This window comes from Aplosporella prunicola (assembly GCF_010093885.1).
Source record: "Aplosporella prunicola CBS 121167 unplaced genomic scaffold K452scaffold_12, whole genome shotgun sequence".
Taxonomy (NCBI): Eukaryota; Fungi; Ascomycota; class Dothideomycetes; order Botryosphaeriales; family Aplosporellaceae; genus Aplosporella; species Aplosporella prunicola.
The window spans coordinates 367122-388234 of NW_022983540.1; the positions used below are offsets into that span (position 1 = coordinate 367122).

Here is a 21113-nt window from a genome sequence, read left to right on the forward strand (position 1 = left end):
TTCGTCGCTCATGTCATGACGGTTGAAGAACAATAGCAATATAAAAAGTGTTTTCTTGCTCATATTTATGAAGGATCAAATGGCAGCACGGGAAAGAAGATTAAGAGGTTGAGTATAACCACAGCCGAGACTGGTTACAGCTTTAAGCTGGTACGTAACTTCCAACTCTTAAAAGGGCGTTTACTGGTATGTCTGTAGATTTTGAATGCCCGTTTGCATACCTTTGCCACTATAAAGAGGAAAATAATATAAATAGTTAACGCTATAAAGTAATCGGACTGTATATGTTCTATTAAGAACTATCGGCACGACTATCTACTGAGTAATTATGCGAGATATACTTACAGCCGATATATTCTTTACTACCGTCCTAGTAATAGACTACTAACGTCCGTTACCGCGAACCGAGATCTACCGTCTAGTGAGATAGGGGACGATATAAGTAGTCCCTATAAAGTATTCCTTGCCTAGCTCCTAGCCCGAGTCCCGGGTATGGGCGAAAAGGTCTTAGAGCACACACAGACTATATATCTTAACTAGGTTTCTTCTTCTACTCCGTACAAGCATCACCATCTCGCTTCACGGTGACGGACATTAAACAGACTACAGATGATTATAGAATCAAATTGGAAAAAGAAAACAGATGGAGCATACCGTTATCAACATACCTGTTGACGCGATTGTTGCGAGCATCGAAAGCCTATAATAGTCTCCTACATTCCTTAAAAATTCGCTTTGCCACGCCGTCCCCAGAGGTATAGCTCGTAACTCATGATAAGCCCTATTGGTACCGACATGTCGTCGGCTATCCTCTGCAGTGCTGTCTTATGAATGCTATTGAATCTTCCGGAGTGGGCAATGATGTAATTCTATGGACTTACAGGCCCGGAGAATTAGTTAGTTGGTATTGTAGATGGTGTGTGTGCTTACTGCTATTCTGATCTAGTTCATCAAAGAAGCCAACACCAATAAAGAAGACAAGAAAATTGCTAGAGTCTCGTAACCCTCAGAATGCTAGAGTTTGTCTTAAATGACTAAGCAAAATGAGCATGGCGGATGTCAGGGGCCTCAAGAACCTTGACACGAATATGCATCTTCTCCGAAGGTTGCTTGTGGCAGAACAATGACCTGATTAACAAGATTAATCGTAGCCCGAGTCAAATTTTTACGCCTGCCGGTTCCTCGTGACAAGATTCGTATCTAAGATGCCCCTTGGGTGGAAGGACAATTTCGCTTTCAGGCGCCTGACAAGTCATCATCCAATAGCTAGTCAGAGCCGGAGTTTCTTCCGCAAATAACTCGTACACACACCACAACCCAATTTTTTTTATATGATAGCTCTGCAATAATCTCTCCTAAGCTCGCCGTCTATACGCATGTCTGAACTTTTTCTTCCCACGTGCATCTGTCGCACATACACATACCGCCTAGCGCCCCAACTGCCCATTCCCGTCTCTCATTGACCGGCAGCTCAATATCACAGTAGTGGCTCAGCACTTCTTCGTCCTTGTTCAAACCAGGCTCCTTCTTGCCTTCCTTCCCTTCCCATTGCACTCTTTCTTTCCTTGCCCAGAATCTCATGTTGCCCGCCCACTCCCAGGCGACGTTCGGATCGCAGCTGTGGTTTGCCAGACACCAAAGCGGATGAACGGCGCCTACGTCTGGTTTCCCATCCCGACCTTGTCGAGCAGAAGCCGTTCCCCTAAACTTAGCGTAAAGGGTGTTGAACACCCAAAAGTCGTATTTGTCGCTAGTCTCGAAGATGTTGACGTCCATCTTTTCAAGCATGTGCAAGGGAACCAGGATGTTCGTGCTGAAAGTAAAAGGCAGAGTCTGTGGCATACCGCCAAAGGAATCGTGTTGAGGCCCCAAGGGTACAGAACCAAGCCTTATCGCCTCGCCAGACGGCGGGATATAGTAATCCCCCCAGATGTACTTGACTTCGTGAAGGTCAAGCGGGTGTGTGTCTTGATTCTCTGCCATAGCAAGAGCTCGCAGAAGGAGTAGAGCGTAAAGCGCGTCAGCAGCTTCGGTGGCCGGTGCATCCTTAGCGATAGCTTCAACATCAGCCCCGCATACGGCTGGATGGTAAGAATCCTGGGCAAGCTCGTGACACTCTTTGCTACAGAACACTATATCGTCGCATTCATCGCAGAATGCACACTGACTTGCATTTGAACCTTGCAAATCTGGAAGAGCTGCACTACAGGCATCGCAGTACGAGTCGTGCAGTCGCGCGTTCGCAGTGAGAAGGGACTTTTCGTTCAGAATAACCTCGCCAGGTGGAATATCTTGTTTGACAAACACTCCCAATTGCTTTATCGTCGTAGGTCCGGATTCCTTTGACGTGGCAGCCCCGTCTGTGTCTGACACCAGAAGAGGGAGCTCCGTGATGCGTGCTTCTAGTTTGGGAGCGATCTTGGAAATCTGCTTATTGAGGAGAGCGAGGGAGTCCGGTGAGTACCTGTCTGGTTCGCGATCATTCCAAGCGTATAACTCGCGCCTGACACAAGTACGCTCAGGATAATCCTCGATGGTGATATCTTCGTCATCTAAGCTAGCGCCGCGAGACTCGAAGTACGTTCTAAGTCGCCGGTCGAGCATCTTTCTGAGCAAGAGTAGATGGACATTATCGGGCGTGGATTTCAATCCCCGCAAACAAAACTCGTACGCGCTTTTGATGCAGCCACACGCGAACAAGTTGCTTGCGACATAGATGTAGGCAGCCTTTGCCCACAGCGTTTCGGTCCACATGGTTACCTCATCTTCTGAAGCTTCCATATGCGACGTCTCTTCCGCGACCTTACAGCTGGCAAGCTGTTTAGCAACATCCGGATACTGTGCGGTCTGCGCCGCAGCGTATTCTTCTCTCAAAATGGCCGATTTGCTGCTTAGCTCTTCGATTGCGGTCTCTAGCGCCTGGTCGTGGTATTCTCCAGAATCATCAAGAACCTCGTCCACGAGCAACAGTACCCTGTATGCTTCGCCTGCTGCCAGGTCCGGGTAACCAAGGGCTCGATACAACTCTGCGACCTGTAGGCGACAAGAAATGCTGTAAGGACATGCCAAGACTCGGGTCCTTGCACGGTCGAGGCGCTCAAGAAGAGCATCGGTAGCGAGCGGACCTCCAGCATCTGCATCCTACCCGGTTATCTGAGGATTATTACTACTTGATCTTTTCGCAGGCGGGGTTGGAGGATAGCTACCTCAAGGTTCATATCACCCATCTTTTCCGCGAGATCGCCTTCCGGATTGTACGAAGACAGGCATCTCATTAAATTGTGCAGCGCATCGTCAATTCCTTGAGGTGACGATTCAAAGTGTGACTCCATGGTGGTTGATCCGGTTGATGGCGGGCTGGCCTGCTGGTGGACTTTTCGGCAGAGCGTCACTTGCTGTGCTTCGCTTGATCTCCATTTTGCGCCCTGGCGCTAATGGAACCACCTAGCACCCGACCACCCGACGTCACCTGGTCAGGTCTACAACTCTACAAGTCCTCCCGCATCTCAATACATCTCGATCAGCACATGCGAACACACCAGAATTACGACATTAGATGTCCTTTGATTAATTACTCGGCTGAACTATTATATACGCCATAACTACCTCGCCCTCATTATCGGGCCTTGACCGAACACAACTGCCTCTCTACGAGGCACCATTAATGATCGCATCCGCTGCCTTCTCGCTGATCATGTAAATGGGTGCAGCAATGTAAAAGCCAGGAATCTTGGGGAAAACCGAGGCGTCCACCACACGGAGGCCATCAACACCGCGGACACGGAAGTTAGAGTCAAGAACAGCCATCTCATCATCATCAGCGCCAATGGGGCAGGTGCAAGAAGCATGGTGGCCCCAAGCCTCGTCCTTAATGAACTGCTTGAGCTGCGCCTCAGAGCTGATGTTCGTACCGGGCCAGCTCTCGGAGAAGGAGCCATCAAGCGGAACCAGGTTGTCGAACATCTTGCGCGAGAACTCCATGCTCTCGTAGACAGCCTGCAGGTCCTTGTCGTCACCACCATCCTCGGTGTTACCTGTGTCAAAATAGTTGAAGGTGATGGCGGGCGTGTCGCGAGGGTCCGCGGACCGCAGCTTGACCGTGCCGGCGTTGTTGCGGGTGTGCGCCTTCAAGGTGATCCAGCTCCAGTGCTGAGCATCCGACAGACCAATATCGCCGTAGTTCGGATAATAGCCCTGGAAGTTCGTCGGTGCGCCGGTGATCAGAATGTCAGGATCATCACCCTCGGCAGCAGCAGATGATTTTTTCACGATGGCAATGGCGATACCGTTGGTGGCGTAGGTGCCCCTCAGCGCAGGAGTGAGGCCCTCTTCGAACTGCTCCAAACACGGGTCCGGCATCGTCATCATGAAAGTGCACTTGTGGGTAATGGTAAAGTCCGTGGGGGTCTTTCCAATAACGGTGGTCTCGTAGCGATCCTGCATGTTCGTACCAACACCCGGAAGGTCCTTAACGACGTTGATACCGAAGTTCTTCAGCTCTTCCTTGGGACCCACTCCACTCAACTTAAGAAGCTGAGGGGTGTTGAATGCGCCGGCAGAGACAATCACCTCCTTGGTCGCGTTGACGGAGCCGGATGTGCCTTGAGCACCAGCATAACGAGGATCGGCTGCGTAAAGACTTTGACCCTCGAGGTACTCAATACCCACAGCTTTGGGCGTGTCACCTGATTGATCAAAGACGACCTTCGTGGCTAGAGTGTTGAGGGCAATGTCGAGATGGTACTTGCGCGAGCCATCGGAGTTCTTAGCATTGTGTACCTCCATGATGAAGTCCCGAGGGCCCATGCGATGCGAAGACCCTTCATCCACGGCAATCGGTACCTGGAAGAGACCCGTTTGTTGGTCGCGACCAGGAAGGCCAGAATTAAGATCTTGGGCCAGAACCTGCGCCAGACCGCCAACGGTAGTGAGCAGCTTGGCAACTATGTTCTTGCCCATGGCTGTGGCTGCGGAAAGGATAAGTGACAGAAGCTTCTGGTCCTCAATGACGAGTGACAGGTCGGTGAGCGCCGTGCCCAACCAGCCAGAGAAGCCATGTCCAACAATGGTGTTGGGCAGGTAGCGGTTCCGCTCAAGCTTTTCGAAATATTTCTTCATCTTGGCCGGTTCCCAGGAGTCGTCTCCGGTGATGCTTTGGATGTAAGTCCAGTCGCTGTCGTGGGGGAGGATGGTGACCATGGCATTGTGAGAAGCGCAACCTCCCAGTGTACCTGCGCGAGGATACAATATACCGACAGGCTCGGCTCCCTCTGGTGGATACTTGCCCTTATAAAGTTCGCCGGAAGTTGTATTGTACAACATCTTCGAATCACGCTTCTGCCGAGTGGTGTCTGCGTAATGTTGGACGTAGTAATCCCATCTCATCGGCTCGTATTCGGTGGACTGCAGCTGCAAAGCAGGGACATATTGTCTGGTAGCGTTTCCTTGGTCGTCGCCGGCATCGATCAAAAGAACTTTGTTCCCAGCAAGAGCAAGCCTAGAGGCGAGGGGGCCACCACCAGGACCGGAGCCAACAACGACGTAGTCGTACTCGACATCGGGGTCAACGGAGCGACGAATATGGTCGTTATAGTATCTCCTATAGTGGTTTCCACCGTGGAGAGGGCCCTCGCTAACCGTATGTCAGCTCAAATCTTGCATACGCGGCACCAGCTTGAACCTACATAGCCGAAACAGTAACGGCGAGCGTACTCAACAGCCCAAGGTACTGCTTTACGAGCATCTTGGAGGCTTAAACGCGACAATTTCACAGAAAAGATTGGAATACAGTCAAACACGACTGTCAAATGGGAATGTACTAGCGAGTGACGGTGGGGTGAACGACAAATATTGTCTGGAGGAGGTGGTTTAAAACGAGACTTAAATTGAGGAGTTTGGACGTCTCAGGGTATGTACGATGCCCCCTACGAAAATGATCACAGGTGAACTGACTCCAGAGCATCTTTGCAAGGGCTGGACCGGGATTGCATGCCTCCTATGGGTAATTATCGCGAAAAAGGGGATCATTGCAGTGTACCCGGAATTCGGAGGGGTGTGGTATCTTCCACATGGCCAAAGCTTCGACCAGGGCTGAGATTTGGGGTAAGGAGAGCAAGACATGGAACGGTCCTGTATCAGACAACGCTGACGTCCTGAGTGCCCGATGTGGTTGACTGCGGCAATCTAATATTTGGATCGACATAAGGTCTTCACGGGCGGGAACCTTCCGTCCCGAAACCGTTTGGCGGTACCTGCCAAGCTGCCCCAGCTGCGACCAGGCCGTTGGAAAGCAGGGATCTCTGCGGAGAATTTACCGAATTAAACACCGCTTTTCGTCTGAGCACAACGTTCGGCGAAAAGTGGGTTGAGGACCCACACGGAAGCATGGACATTGGGTCATGTCCGCCTTCTGATTTCGAATGCAATTGTGGAAATATCCAATTATTGTGTACAGGGTGTAGGTACCTCGTATTGGAACGCGGCCGCTGTGGACTAAGAAATGTCGATGCCGCAAACAGCACAGGTTTTCGTACTTGTTGAGGCATCGAATTACGACTCGGAAGCTTAAGCACAGATGCCGAGTTCCAATCCGATGCATCTACACCCTGCACAATACTATTGTAAGTACAGTAAACGGGTAGATCGACCAAAAGGAGACACCCACAAGCTGTGCTGAAATGGGATCTACAATCAACTGGGCCAAGAACATCATGCCATCTGAAAGAGCCATTTTTCAACTACCTGCAACGCAACTGATTAGTGTAATCATTGATCAGGCCTCGCACGGACTTACACGGAACGCTTCCCCGTGCCTCACAGGGAAATCACCATCGACCAGCTTGCGTCCTCCTCTCTTCCAGAACACGCGTTCGGCCATCGGGTAAGGCCCACCACACACGGCCCAGAGTTCCGATAACCGTTTGTGGATCGGCAGTTGGCTATCGCCGCCTCACAGCGTCAGAGGCATGGTAAATCAGTCTGAGCAAGTTCGAGTTGTTAAACGCGCCTTATTGCATTTGTTGCTGACTTGATCCTCAAGGCTTTTGTATCTGTATGACCACCAATTAAACCGTATCCCTAAGCCAAATGGGTATATAAAGAAGTTGTGTTCCAAAACATAAAACCGCCGCTATAACATGTCCACCGAGAAGAGAAAATGGAAAGAAACAAAGAAAAAAAAACAAAAAAAAAAAAACAAATGCAGGTCTGTCGTCAGGCTATTAAGCCCCGATACCACACATCATGTGTGTGTTACGGTTGCGGTAGTACCATGTTTGTCGTTGTATGTGGAGCCAACTTCTCCTGCTTGGCTTTCTACATCGACTAGTGGAATAAAATCGCCATCTTCTGGCCCTTTTGGTCTTTGGGATAACTGGCTTCCCTTTGGGCCAGTCCCACCGCTCGATGAGAATCCTGTGGACTTGCCCTGAGTGGTCTGACCCATGGCCTTGGGCATAAAATGTGTGAAGAGAGACCGCATGGCCGGCATGCACGCGCATATTATGCCAACGTGCACTTCTACGGTACTCCAGTATCCGACAGACACGTAATCCCCTTCAATTGTTAGCATCTGAAAAATCAATGCAGAAAGCAAACAAGCTTACAAGTCAGGTTTGAGGTACCGCCAAATTTGATGAGCACTTGAAGGCGAAGGATACTAACAACAGTGACGCTGGTTTCCCGGTTAGATCATTCCGAGGGGCTTGTGGACGTCCGAGACTTACAAAAAACCGACGCAGAACATAAGCATGAGTAGAGCTTTCTTCCTCTTGTTTAGCTGTAGTTTAGCCAGCAGTGGCAAGGGCAGGATGATAACAACCAAGTCCAGCACGACGTTGATAGCTGCACTTGTCCAGCCTTGCGCGTTAATATTGTTGCAGGAACCTTGATGCTCGCCATCCCATTGAGTCCACGCGTAGCTGATCGGCCGGCATTGGAAGACCGAGACAAGCAAGAAAGCAATGCCATAACCGACACAACAACCGATGACGCCATAGACAATTCGCCTAAAGTTGCGCTCTGGAAAGATCCGAAGATAGAAACAGAGGATGGATATCTTGATCATCGGAAGTGCTGTCAAGTAGAGATCTTCGTCAAAGTAGTAGATCTGTATATTATTAGAGCTGTCACATAGTAGGGTAATGCAAGACTCAGGAGGACCTACGTAAAGGACTTGGGTGATATTTTTGAACGGTAAGGTCCAAATATCTCTTCCCAGACCAACGTCGGCTAGTACAACGGACAGGCACGTTAATGGAATAACCAGGAGCTATCATCGTCAGTAACGTAAAACATTCAACACCAGAAGTCTTGTTTACATACCACCGCGAATGTCATAACGGCATCATCCCAACCGACTTTGCCGCCAAACTGTGGCAGACGGGACACCATACGCAATATATAGGCCACAAGGGCAATGATCCCTCCAATGACACCAGTGTATGATACAGCTTTCGTGTTGTCCCGGATGGGAGCATCGCAAAGGCTTTCAGTTGCGTTCTTTGTGGCTGTAGCAGTTAGAATAGCCGTCAAAGGTATATCGACAGTGGGAACTCACTAAGCTGTTGCTTGAGAGTGCAGGTCTCGGTTACGCAGAGGGTGATCTGGGCATTGAGGGTTGCGTTGGAGCAAGTACAAGCCGTATCCGTCAGGCCACACGGTGAGGCGGCGATTGATTTTTCCAGGCACATAACCTGGAGCATGAGTTAGCAACAAGCCGAGGCAATCGGAAGAGTTGAGACGTACTCCACAGGTAGGCATGCTTGCAACAATCCCCAGCAGCTCGGCAGCTGATCCTGCGTGGACAACAGACACCATAGCGGCCGCAACGGCCGAGAGGACCCAGGTGAGCTTCATCCTTGAGGGAAAAGGTGGAGGAAAGTAAAAAGAAAGAGAAAAACAAGGATGCTCTTGCCGGTTCCGAAGACGAAAACGGGCAGCCAAAAGGCAGGTTTAAAGGCATGAAGAAGGGATTAAAGTTGGCAACCCCTACGAGCAGGCGTCCATCTGGTTGAGCATCGGAGATAGATGTCAACGGCTAACTCCACAGGTAACAGACATGACATACCGTTTGGGGCAACGACTGGCAGTGTGTTTCACGAGGCAGCGTTGAGCCAATTCCTCAACCGGCTAGTCGGCGGGCACAGATCCCCGGCTTTGGGACTCGGGACGGCTCCACAAGGGCTCCGCGCCAACGGTCGCGCACGGAGGAACGGGAAAGCCCCGCGGCACGAGTCAGTGCGGCACATGCCGACGCACGGCCATGACCCGACGTTGATCGGAATCTTAATATCAGGGCCTCGCCAATCTGCCCGCCCGGCGCCCGCCCGCCTTTGCCCCGATCGGGGCCGCCTGTTGCCCTCTGGGTCCTCTCTGGGCCCTCTGCCATGTCTGGACCCTCTGGAATCTCTGGAATCTCTGGGACCTCTGGGACCAGTCAAAACGTCCCTATTACCCTCACTCCCACCCATCATTCATTCGATACCACCACGCTCGTTAACCATGTTTGTCCGCGCGCCTCTGCTCCTTAGTTCACTGGCCGCCGCCCACGTTCCTTTCGCCAACGGCATGCCCACCCTCGACAATCTTCTCCAGCTTACCGGCGGAAAACTCGACGCGTCCGTACACAACAAGCGCTCCCTGACGGATGAACTCCGTTCCCGCTTGGACAAGCGTCTCTTGTTCGACCCCATGACCACGCCCGTCGATGGTAAGCATATAATCATGCCCGTATGTTTTGCACTAACCAGGTGCCCAAGTCACTGGCGACCATGCATTCGAAGCACCTGGCCACAAAGACCAGCGCGGCCCATGCCCTGGCTTAAATGCTCTTTCCAACCACAAGTATATTCCTCACGATGGCGTCACTTCTGTAAGGCTTCATATTCCCACGGATATGCCTGACGCTTGACTAACTCGATATAGCTGGCAGAGGTGATTCCTGCAATCAACGAAGGTATGAGCGTACCGGCGATCTCAGACAGGCACATAATTTACTTACTGGCTGCTAGTCTATGGTATGGGCCTCGATCTTGCAGCAATCCTCGCCATAATGGGTGTTGTCTGGACCGGCGACCCCATTACGCTGAACCCCTCCTTTTCCATCGGACGAAACTCAAGCGACGTGAACAACGCTCTCGACAACCTGGGAGGCTTACTGAGTATGGAATCAAGCGCCCCAAAGCTTCACTGTGGATACTTTGTCTAACTTGATCTTTAGGTCAGCCGCAAGGCCTCGTCGGTTCGCACAACTTCATCGAATCCGACTCATCACTTACTCGTGATGATTTGTACGTTACCGGCAACAACTATGCTTTGAACATGACAAAGTTTATGAAATGGTACGACATGGCCGACGAGAATGGGACATATACCATGGATATCATGGGCAAGCGGGCTTCCGACCGTTTCCACGAAAGCATCTACGAGAACCCCAGCTTCTACTACGGCCCATTTACCGGCATGCTTGCGCGTAATGCTGGCTATCTTTTTGTCGGTCGTATCTTTGCCAACCATTCCTCGGCCCATCCTGACGGTGTCTTGAGTAAGTGGGATATGCAATGCATTGTGTCGGCTATTACTGACTTCTAGCTAGCCAAGGATATTATCAAGAGCTTTTTTGCAGTTTCTGGAGAGGAGGGCAACTTCACCTACAGCGAAGGCTCGGAGAGAATCCCTGATGTATGTCAGCGAAATTCCTCATCGAGGAGATAAATTGCTAACGACTCGGAAGAATTGGTACAAGTTGCCTGTGGATTATGGCCTTGTTCAACTGAATTTGGATACTGTTGACTGGATCCTGAAATACCCTGCACTGGGAAGGTACGAAAAAAAGCATCATGTGCACCTTCAGGATGTCTTGACTGACATATTAAACCTAGTATCGGTGGGAACACCGGAACAATCAACAGCTTCACTGGCGTTGAGCTGGACAACCTCACCGATGGAGTTCTCAACATTGAGACGCTCCTCAAAGACAACAATCTCCTCTGCTTCGTTCTGCAAGTCGTCAAGATGGTCAGCCCGACCTATCTCGCCAACATCTACAAGACCTTGTCTGGACCGCTGCACATGATTCTGGATGTCCTTTCCACCCCTTTGCTGGACTTGTCATGTCCGGAGTGGAAGGACATGACTTACAACGGAAAACCACTCTGGGATGCACTGGGAAGCCAGTTCCCTGGAGCCAACAAGAGTGGATCCGCGCTTTAAAAGGTTTCTCACATGCCAATCTTTTCGCACGAATCTGCCGGTCTTCAAACATCTATCACATCTTATTTAATCGAAATACCGTTTTTCTACGCTTTGTAGTCATGTTATCACCAAAAACAAAGCCGTGATTGAAGAGAGGGCAAATTTTGTTGCTCCTTGATGGGCTTTTACAAGTGGTGACTGTGCTGCCATTATTAAAATGTGATGGCTAATTCAGCTCTACATACCCGGTCTATTATTGCATATCTTCGCTTTCGCTGAGCAGTCTAACCTCTCCGTGGAATATGCAGCAGACTTAAGCACCAACCCCTAGATGCTGACATCATCAGCCTTCCGGAATAACCCCCAGAACAATGAGCATCATGGAGCATTGGCCACTCAGTGTAGCAAACTGTATAGCTAGATTGGCGCAAGTATGAATACCGTGCAGTTGTTAACTACAAACGCGCAATAGGGTGATTTGAGACAGTGTCTATGTAAATATTCAGGGGCTCCTGTCTATAGCCGCCTAACTAATTTACTACGATAAATCAAAGCTACGTGAACTTTTACAATTGTGACTAGCCTTTTAGACAAAAAAGTAATCTTCTTCATCCAGGCAATATGCCCAGCACATACTTATGCGACATTGATTGGTCTTGCCACGAGCCATATGTCATCTTATTGTAGTAGGGTGGTATCAGACCGTCAGGCATGTTGGACTGGGCAAGGGTAACAGTGATGGCAGCAAAGAGTTTCATAGTGATTTCTGCTGGAAGTATGCAATCGAAATGGTCAATGTTATCTGCGCAATGAGATATGTAAGCCTTTTGTCATTCTCACGTTAGGGGAATCATGGCCAGAGAAATTGCCAAAGAAAACTACCAGCCTGCCGTTCCTCTACCCACGACCAATTGCCTCCAAAGTCAGCAAGACTGAAAACTTAGTGAAGCCCGGGCAGCACCGAGAAAGTATCTCGGATATCCTGTTGGTTTCGTTGAGACCCTTGATACGAGATCAAGATCATGACCAAATGGCATCCAGTTCAAGACCAGCCAGAATTGCCACCGCCTTGGTCCCATTCATTTCCACCAGGCTTGTCCCAGTCGTTCGAGGTAGTAGCAGCATCATCCCAACCACCTCCAGTGGTATCACCCCCAGTGGTATCGTCCCAACCACCACCAGCAGTGCTGTCGTTCCAACCGCCGTCGTCCATGGGCCTCGGAGGCTCGGGGCACTTCTTGACACCATGGCCCTCTTCAAAGAAAAGTTAGCCATACGTTCCACTAGCATGCAGAATTGAGACACTGACTGTTGCCGCAGTTGTTGCACGTCACACGACTCCAGTCCTTCGGGGTCGGACATTCTCTCGAAGTATGTCCTTCGCCGTCGCAGTTCCTGCAGATCAACTTGCGGGGCTCGGGGCACTCCTTAGCCATATGCCCGGTCTGTCCGCAGTTATGGCTTCTTCGTGTCAGCAAACATTCCAGATGATCGTTAAGTAACGCTTACCAAGCACGTCCGCCGCCACCTCCACCCTGCTTGGGTTCCGGACATTCACGCGCAAAGTGACCAACATTGCCACAGTTGTGACTTTCGATGAATGTCAGCCAACAGCGTGAAAGACCGGTCAGGATATAGACTTACCAGGGACGATCGCCGCCGCCACCGCGGGGTGCCTTGGGTTGAGGACAGCCCCGCGCCATATGACCGGACTCACCACAGTTGTAGCAAGCGTTGTCTCCGCGTTGAGTCTTTTGGGGGCATTCGCGGGCATAGTGGCCATCCTCACCGCAGCTGGAGGATTATCAGCAAAAAGACGACTTGGACTAGAGTCTCTTATGTTGGTGAACTCACTTGCGACAGCCGCTGTTGCCTCCACCAACCTGACGACTAGACTTGCTGGTGCTCCAGCCGTTGTTGTCGCCTGAGTCAACCCACGCGTTGCTGTCGCCGGCGGTAGGAGCACCCCAAGTGTCAGTGCCGTCATCCCAAGTCTGTTGTCCGCCGGTGATGTCAGTAGTCGAAGCCTCGGCGGCCTCGTTGGCCTGATCACCCCAGGATCCCGAAGGTTGGTCGCCGGAGATGGCCTGCTTGTTCTTCACGGCAGCGTCACGATGCTGTCTGCCGGCCCTGTGGGAATTCCAGTCCTTAGTTTTGATCTTGCGGTCGCAAATCTCGCATTCAGTCCACTCCGGGACAATGACCTTGTGAGACGGGTATGGATTGGACTCCATGGTGAATCGCAAAGTCGAAGAGGCACAGATGATGAGAGTGGAAGAAGAAGGTTTGAAGGAGAGAAAATATATGGTGTAGTATGCTGCTCCCTCTAACCACATCTGGCAACCGCAAACGCGCTGCTCTTTCCCCGGGCTCTTTCCTCTTTCCAATACAGGTCCCCGCCCCCCTCCCCCGACCTTTCAAAGGACCCTTCACCTAGCGACGTGCTTCTCCTCTTCTTCATGCTTCCTACCAGACCTTTCACTCCTAGGTAGACCCTTTCACTTCTTTGCTTTCCCTTCCTGCTCCTTCGCTCACCCGCAGGGCCTCTGTTCCCTGCTCTCCATTTGATGCTACCTCCGACTGCATGTAGCCGTCTGTAACACTCATCCCGGTAATCCACATTCTGGGTTCCCGTAAGGCCTCTTGTTGACGGGCATCGGTTACCCGAGGGCTCTTTTTACGGTTCGCAAGGAAAATTTCGTCAGGATTGGAAATGGCTTTTGTAGATGATCAAAACCGGCCGCGGCTGATGATTCAAGGGGCCTTGATGTGTGGTGGAGCATCACAGGCAATAAGGACGGCCATGTAGGCAACCCAAGCCGAGATCAGGACGCCAAGTATGATCAGCGCCGTGACGATCATTTGGAGGCGGGGCTCGAATGCGGCAAGCTCTAGTTCCTGGGCCTCCAGATCGACGGTCTTCTGGCGTTGAACAGACGACGGGATGGTGATGGTCAAAGCGACCTTTGGCACCTTGAGGTAGTTGCAGGGCGGGACCTGCAGGTGGTTGTTGGCCTTGATCTGGGGTTCGTTAGCAGAGTGGCAGCTGGTCATATGGGGCGGGTGGCGTACGGAAGCTTTCTCGTCGTCCATGGTTATCTCAACAGCGTGGGTAGAGGGTATCTTGTTGTCCATTTCGAAGGCTATGGATCGAAGGTATAATGGACTGGGGCGCATTCACATTTAAGTAGGCAAAAAGACTGCGCCGGGTCCAGTGGGACGATATAGGGGTCAGGACCGCATAATGCTCACGCTGATAGCGCAGGGCTGTATAGGATTCCAGCCCCAGCAGCTACGAGGAAGAAACACACGAGCAGCCCGCTCTATACGAGGTCGCATTTGCGCGCGTCCCGCGAAAGGACCGCGCCGGCAGTTGGCGCCGGTGGTTACGCCCGTGAGCTTCCAGTGGCCCTCGCGACCCGCGGCACCCGCTTCACCGCGACCAAAAACAAACAACCTATAGACATCGCCGCCCCCATCTTTCCGCCCCCCGCCCCCATGGCACTGCCAACAACATGCCTCATGAGCAACAACAACCCGCCGAAGCCGCTCCGCCGCCCTCTCCCATACCTGCCGCTCCGCCCCTTCTCGCCCACTCTCGGCATTGCAGAACCTCGCGCTCGAGGCTACGCTGAAACGCTGCTCATACTCCAATCTCGCTGCCTGCCTCCCCAATCTTGCCCTACACATCGGCTTTGATGCACTTTTGCGGAACATCAAAAAGGTGGTGTCTATGAGAACACACTGCGCTGCATAACCCAGGCTTCGACTCAGCTTGGTGTGATCCCGATCGAGATGGCTTCAAACATGGTTGAAGGAAAGTTGTTTCGCAACTTTCTTGTTGCCAATCTTCCCGGAGTAAGTATCAAAACGTCGGTTGTCGTGCCTCTCAAAAGGACGCAACGTCCGGCAAAGCATCCGAGCCAGGGGTGAAGAGCTTTCCAGATGTGCTAGCCTACATAGCGGCAACATTGGTTTCCTAGGTTGCAAAGCCTCTAAGATGACAGTCCCAACAGAGCAATACCCGTGAATGATGAAGACTCTAGACAAAGAGAAAGGACACGCCAACTCGTGAAAAGTTGTGGATGAAACGTCCTTAAGTACCGCTCATCACGAACGTACATACAACGGCTTTACGCCATCGGCCTTGAAGACAGTGGTGACAGCGAAGGTCTTGATGTTTGACTTTATTTTCTATGGCATTTTATCAAGTACCCCAGCGCATGACGTAACGTACCCATCTGTATTAATAATATGCAAACCTCACATGTAGATATCAACCCACAAGGAGCGTTCCTTCTCCCGACCTCCAACCGGACATCGCCTTCGTGTGCTCACTCAAATCCCAAAACTCGCCTTAACGCCCATATCAACATCCATTGAATCTCTGATATCATGAAGGCTATCAAGATCCAATCCAAGGGCCACGCAGCCATTGTCGATGCGGCCATCCCCAAACTTCGAACAGACTATGTTCTTGTCAAAACAGTTGCCGTGGCGCTCAACCCCACAGATTGGAAGCACATTGATTACCTCCCAAGTGAGGGCTGTACTTCTGGTTGCGATTATGCTGGCATTGTGGAAGAGGTTGGCCCCAACGTCTCCTCCGGCCTAAGAAAGGGGGATCGAATTGCCGGATTCACTCACGGAGGAAATTCTTCTCAGCACGAAGACGGCAGTTTTGGTGAGTATTTGGTGGCAAAAGACGGTATACAGATGAAGATACCGGATGGTGTAAGCATTGAAGAGGCGGCAACATTGGGTGTTGGTATCACGACCGTCGGCCAAGGGCTGTACCAGAGCCTGGGGTTACCTTTGCCAGAACAACCAAAAGATCGGTTCTCCGTCTTGATCTACGGAGGTAGTACAGCTACCGGAGCCCTGGCCATCCAATTCGCCAAACTGTAAGTTCAAAGGCCTTCTTTCGTAGGATAAAGAGCACGGCTTATTTATTGCGTCCAGGTCGGGGTTGGAGGTGATCACGACTTGTTCACCCCACAATTTTGAGATGGTAAAGTCTCTTGGTGCATCTGCCGCTTTTGACTACCGCAGTCCTAGTTGTGGCGCCGACATCAGGCAACACACAAACAACGGGCTGTATTATGCCTTTGATTGTATCTCGGAAGGCAAGTCATCTCAGATTTGCGCGGATGCTCTATCATCCAACGCCTCAAACAACAAGCCCGCATACAGCGCTCTCCTGGCAATTGAAATGCCTAGGGAAGACATTGAGCACAAGTATACCTTGGGTTACACTGTCGTAGGAGAGGCTTTTTTCAAGCGCAAGCAGTTTGAAGCTAGCAAAGAGGACTATGAATTTGGAAAGATGTTCTGGGCATTGAGCCAAAGATTGCTGGAGGAGCGCAAGTTCAAGGTTCACCGCCCAGATGTTAGGGATGGTGGCTTGTCGGGCGTACTTGAGGGCCTTGAGGAACTACGACAGGGTAAGATCAGCGGAAAGAAGCTGGTTTATCGGATTTGAGTGGTTTGGGTTTTGAGTTCTTGGGGGAAACCCGGTGGTATCTAATAGACCGACACATGACGCCCGAGCGCCAACTAGATACCTAAATTAGAACAGAACCGGTGTAATCAGGGGTGTCTCCGAGCCTCGTTAGCGTGAGCGACAACAGTCGGTAGCATCTTAAGGCTCGACAAAGGGTTCAGTGACTACTGTAAGCCACATGCTTACACAGGCAATCCCCCGTTTGCTAAGACGCTCATAAATCGCTTGTACTACGATAGCATGACATTCAGTCGTAATCGATACATGGCAAAAGAGGACCAATGATACCACAAATAGTTGTATCTGATTGTGCCCTTTTAAGAGTAAGTATGGCGTGCACGGCATGGTAGCAGGTGGTTAGATATGCGGCGACGGAAAAAGATGACTCCGGATATATCTCTTTATTGCCAAGCACCTTGCTTAAGTAGGCAACATCCAGCGAGCTAAACGATCTGGAGCTAATAGTGCTACATTACTAGCTTAGGCATAAAGATAAACTTAAATAAACTTAAAAAGTAAATAAAGTTATATAGTAAAGATACGATACTACGAAAATACTAATAATCTTTTCTAGTATTTACCTAGTAAAGCTATATATAATTATATTAGTATAATAAAGGAATTATTTAAGAGTAGATAAATTAGTAGTTCCTTTCTAAACATGTAAATAAAGCCTTAAAAGTTAGTAGAGAATAGAATACTTTAGATTTATAAATAAGCTACTTTCTAGATTAAGAAAATAAATTTCTTTAAATTTTTATATCTATAGATATATATTATTTTTTTAAAAAAAATTCTATATAATTCGATATACTATAATATATTATAAAAAATATAAACTAGCTATTTACTAAGGTATATATTTTTTTTTCCGAATATTTTCTAAGATGTATATATTATTTCTAAGATAAATATATATATATATATTAGAATTTTTCGTATAATTTATTATAAAAAAAAGTTAAATCTTGGAAATATTTTTTTTAAAAAAAAATATATATACGGCTATTTACTAAGATACATTTTTTTAAATAAAACTTCTAAGATATATAAAATAATTCTAAGATATATATACTTAAAAAGTCTCTTTAAGATAAATATAATTTTATATTTTTCGCTTATAAATAAAAATATTATAGTATATTATAAAATATATATATATCTTAGAAATATATCTCTATAGAGCGTATATCTTAGAAATTATATTAGAAAAAATATATATCCTAGAAATTATGTCGAAAAAAATTATATATCTTAGTAAATTTTTTTAGGAGAAATATATTGCTAAAAAAAAAAGATAAATATACTCTTAAAAAATCTAATATATTATAAAAAAAAAGCTAAAATATACTCTTGATAAACTCGAAAAAAACACTTAAATATATTTAAAAAAAAAATCAAAATTTACTCTTAATATTTTTTTAAAAATATATTCGATTTATTATAAATATATTTTCTTAAAAAAATATTTCTAACATATATATTTTTTTTAATATTTATATTTAGAATATATAAATTTTTCGAATTTGTTTCTAAAATATATAAATTTATATATCTTAGAAATATTATATAGATCTTAGAAATTTTATAAAAGTAATTTTATATCTTAGTAAATAACCGAAAAGCGAAATATACTCTTAGAAAAAAACAAAATTCATTCTTAAAAAAGAAAAGCGAAAAATATTCTTAAAAGTATTCTAAGATATATTTATTTTCGAATTTAGTTTCTAAGATATATATATTTCTTTTTTTTTAAAAAAAATATTTCTAAGATATATGTTTTTTATAATAAACTACATATATATTATAAATATTCCAGTATATATTTATCTTAGAAATATTATATATATCTTATAAAATACTTAAATAAATTAGTATGTATTAGTAAATAGCCGTTTAAAATATTTAAAATAGTTATATATTACTAAAATTATATAAGTCGATATTTAGTAAAAGCTTTTTTAATAAAGTTTTTTTTTAAAAAAAAATAAGTTTTTTTTAATTTTCTTTATTATAGTATAATATAAAGAACATATTTAAGAAACAAAAACTAAAAACATTTATATCATTTTTTTTAAAAAAAAAAAAGATTAGTAAATATATTAGAAAAGCTATATTTAAAATCGGCTATTTACTAAGGTTTATACTTTCTTCTAAATAATTTCTAAGATAAATATATATACTAGAAAGTCTCTCTAAGATATAAATATTTTTAAATATTTCTATATATTTCGATATATTCTAATATATTATAAAAATATATATCTTAGAAATTTTTTATTTAGGAATATATCCTTTTTTTAATAAATATATTTTACTTTTTTTTTTAAAAAAAAAAACTATTTCGCTTTTTCTTAAAAGTATACTTTACTTTTTTTTTAAGAATATATTTCGCTTTTTTTTAATAAAAAAAATATACTTCCTTTTTTATTTTATAAAACCGAAGTATATTCTTAAAAAATTTATCTTTAAAAAAAATATACCATTAAAAATAATACTCTTTAAAATAGTAAAATAAATTCTTAAAAAAATTATTTAGGAAATATATTCTAAAAAAAAAACTAAAATATACTCTTAAAAAAATAAAATATATCCTTTAAAAGAAACTATATTTTTTTTAAAATAAAAGATTTCTAAGATATATATTTTTTATAGTATATTATTTTAGTAAAAGTAACTTTATAATAAATTGTTTTTATTTCACTAAAATTTAGTAGTAAATAGCTATATTTAGAAACTATATATACTAAAAAACTTTAAAATTTAAAATTTCTATTTCTAAAATAATTATATTTATAAATATCTTAATTAATACAAAATAGCTTATAAGACTGTAACTACTATAATTTTAGAATTTAAAAAATATTATAATTTTTATTTATTTATTATAGAATTAATTCTGGAATATTATTTTTACGGCTATTTACTAAGATATATACTTTTTTCGTATAATATTTAAGATATATATAGTATATTTATCTTAGAGTTTTACGCTATATATATATATAGATAGTATTTTATTACGAAAATTATATATCTTAGAGTTTTACGCTATATGTATAGTATTTTATTACTAAAAAAATATATATCTTAGAAAAATATTTTAGAAATTAAATTCGAAAAAATATGTGTCTTAGAGATATATTTTTAAGAATTATATATCTTAGTATTATTTTTTTTAAAAAAAAAACTATATTACTATAAATAATAAATATACCTTTTAAAAAACATTAAATATATTCTTAAAAAAAATCGAATATACTCTTAAAAAAATCAAATATACTCTTAAAAAAATCGAAATATACTCTTAATAAATTTTTAAAAAAATTCTTAAATATACTCTTAAAAAAAACTATAATATACTTTTTAAAAAATAACTAAATAGAATACGTAAACGCCTAAAAGTAGAACTATATAAAGTTAATCTTTTCTTCTTCTTCCTGCGCCTATAACCTAAATATAAGCTAGGGAAACGTTATAGCTTAGGAGTTAGGCTAGTTCTCTATAGTCGAATTTTGCGAAGAATTAAGCTAATTCTCTATAGTAGATTTTTTAGAGAAACCTTAAAATCCTTTAAATTTTCTAAAGAATTCGAATTTTCTTTAGCAATTTTAGAAGAACTCGAATTTTATCTCTTTATTCTCCTAAAATTTAATCTTCTAAGATTAATTCTATACTAATTAAAAGTTTCTAGCGTTACCTTTTAGCTAGGCGATTATAGCGACTAGCTACTATTTCTTTTTATAGGTATTTCGTAGGAGGTCGCCCTAGCTTTCTCTTTCTAGTACTATTTTTATTTAGCTGCGTATCGTTAGATTCTAGCTATTTAAATAGTACTAGAGAAAAAAAAAATCTTTAGGATCTAGTCCTAAAGTAGTAGCTAGAGCGTAAGTATATCGATAGGGGAGCTTATATTCTATAAAATCTTTATAGAAATATTCTTAAAAAAATAAGCCTAATTTACTATTCTCTATTAGAAATAGATATAATCTAGTATCGAGACTATTAAATAAATTAGTATATTTTCTTAAAAAAAGAAATAGGAGTATATATTCTTTTTTTTTAAAAAAAAAAAATAGAAATAGTAGTCTATCTTCTTAAATAAAAGCGAAAATAAGAGTATAACTTCTTTAAAAGAAAAGACTTCTTATATATAGTTTAATACTAAATTTTTACTAGGTATAATTAGCAAATCTTAAATTTATAGAAAATACTATATAGATTCGATCTTACTATTTCTCTTTATAATATAACTAAATTCGATTTATTATATAGAGAATAGGTAGAGATCTCTCTATAGAGAATAGAGAATTAGCTAATTCTAAGATATTTAACGTAAATTAGCTAAATCTAGGATATTCCTTTAGTACCTAAATTCTTAACTAAGTATCTATAGAAATTTCGCGAATATAGTCTA

General features: G+C 44.6%; 5 protein-coding genes across 5 annotated transcripts; 2 read left to right on the forward strand and 3 right to left on the reverse strand.

Annotated features, from left to right (window-relative positions):
* Window positions 1-1348: 1348 nt before the first annotated feature.
* Window positions 1349-3355, reverse strand: K452DRAFT_358520 (uncharacterized protein). Its single transcript, XM_033546203.1, is given in 3 exon segments — window positions 1349-1405; window positions 1425-3141; window positions 3207-3355. 3 exon segments carry the CDS (start codon window positions 3330-3332, stop codon window positions 1356-1358), a joined length of 1893 nt encoding a protein of 630 aa, XP_033397764.1. The 5' UTR covers window positions 3333-3355; the 3' UTR covers window positions 1349-1355.
* A 293-nt stretch (window positions 3356-3648) lies between these two features.
* K452DRAFT_270761 (GMC oxidoreductase) lies at window positions 3649-8856 on the reverse strand (the record flags this gene model as incomplete). The annotated part of the gene is made up of 8 exons (XM_033539003.1): window positions 3649-5596; window positions 7422-7554; window positions 7605-7672; window positions 7725-8107; window positions 8165-8269; window positions 8323-8507; window positions 8558-8693; window positions 8746-8856. 8 exons carry the CDS (start codon window positions 8854-8856, stop codon window positions 3649-3651), a joined length of 3069 nt encoding a protein of 1022 aa, XP_033397765.1.
* A 711-nt stretch (window positions 8857-9567) lies between these two features.
* On the forward strand, window positions 9568-11211 carry K452DRAFT_227298 (uncharacterized protein; the record flags this gene model as incomplete). The annotated part of the gene is made up of 8 exons (XM_033536890.1): window positions 9568-9709; window positions 9759-9871; window positions 9925-9955; window positions 10011-10160; window positions 10220-10543; window positions 10595-10680; window positions 10733-10821; window positions 10881-11211. 8 exons carry the CDS (start codon window positions 9568-9570, stop codon window positions 11209-11211), a joined length of 1266 nt encoding a protein of 421 aa, XP_033397766.1.
* A 2736-nt stretch (window positions 11212-13947) lies between these two features.
* K452DRAFT_332799 (uncharacterized protein) lies at window positions 13948-14566 on the reverse strand (the record flags this gene model as incomplete). The annotated part of the gene is made up of 1 exon (XM_033545160.1): window positions 13948-14566. Exon 1 carries the CDS (start codon window positions 14368-14370, stop codon window positions 13948-13950), a length of 423 nt encoding a protein of 140 aa, XP_033397767.1. The 5' UTR covers window positions 14371-14566.
* A 1022-nt stretch (window positions 14567-15588) lies between these two features.
* K452DRAFT_298063 (uncharacterized protein) lies at window positions 15589-16675 on the forward strand (the record flags this gene model as incomplete). The annotated part of the gene is made up of 2 exons (XM_033542084.1): window positions 15589-16097; window positions 16156-16675. 2 exons carry the CDS (start codon window positions 15589-15591, stop codon window positions 16673-16675), a joined length of 1029 nt encoding a protein of 342 aa, XP_033397768.1.
* Between the last annotated feature and the right edge of the window lie 4438 nt (window positions 16676-21113).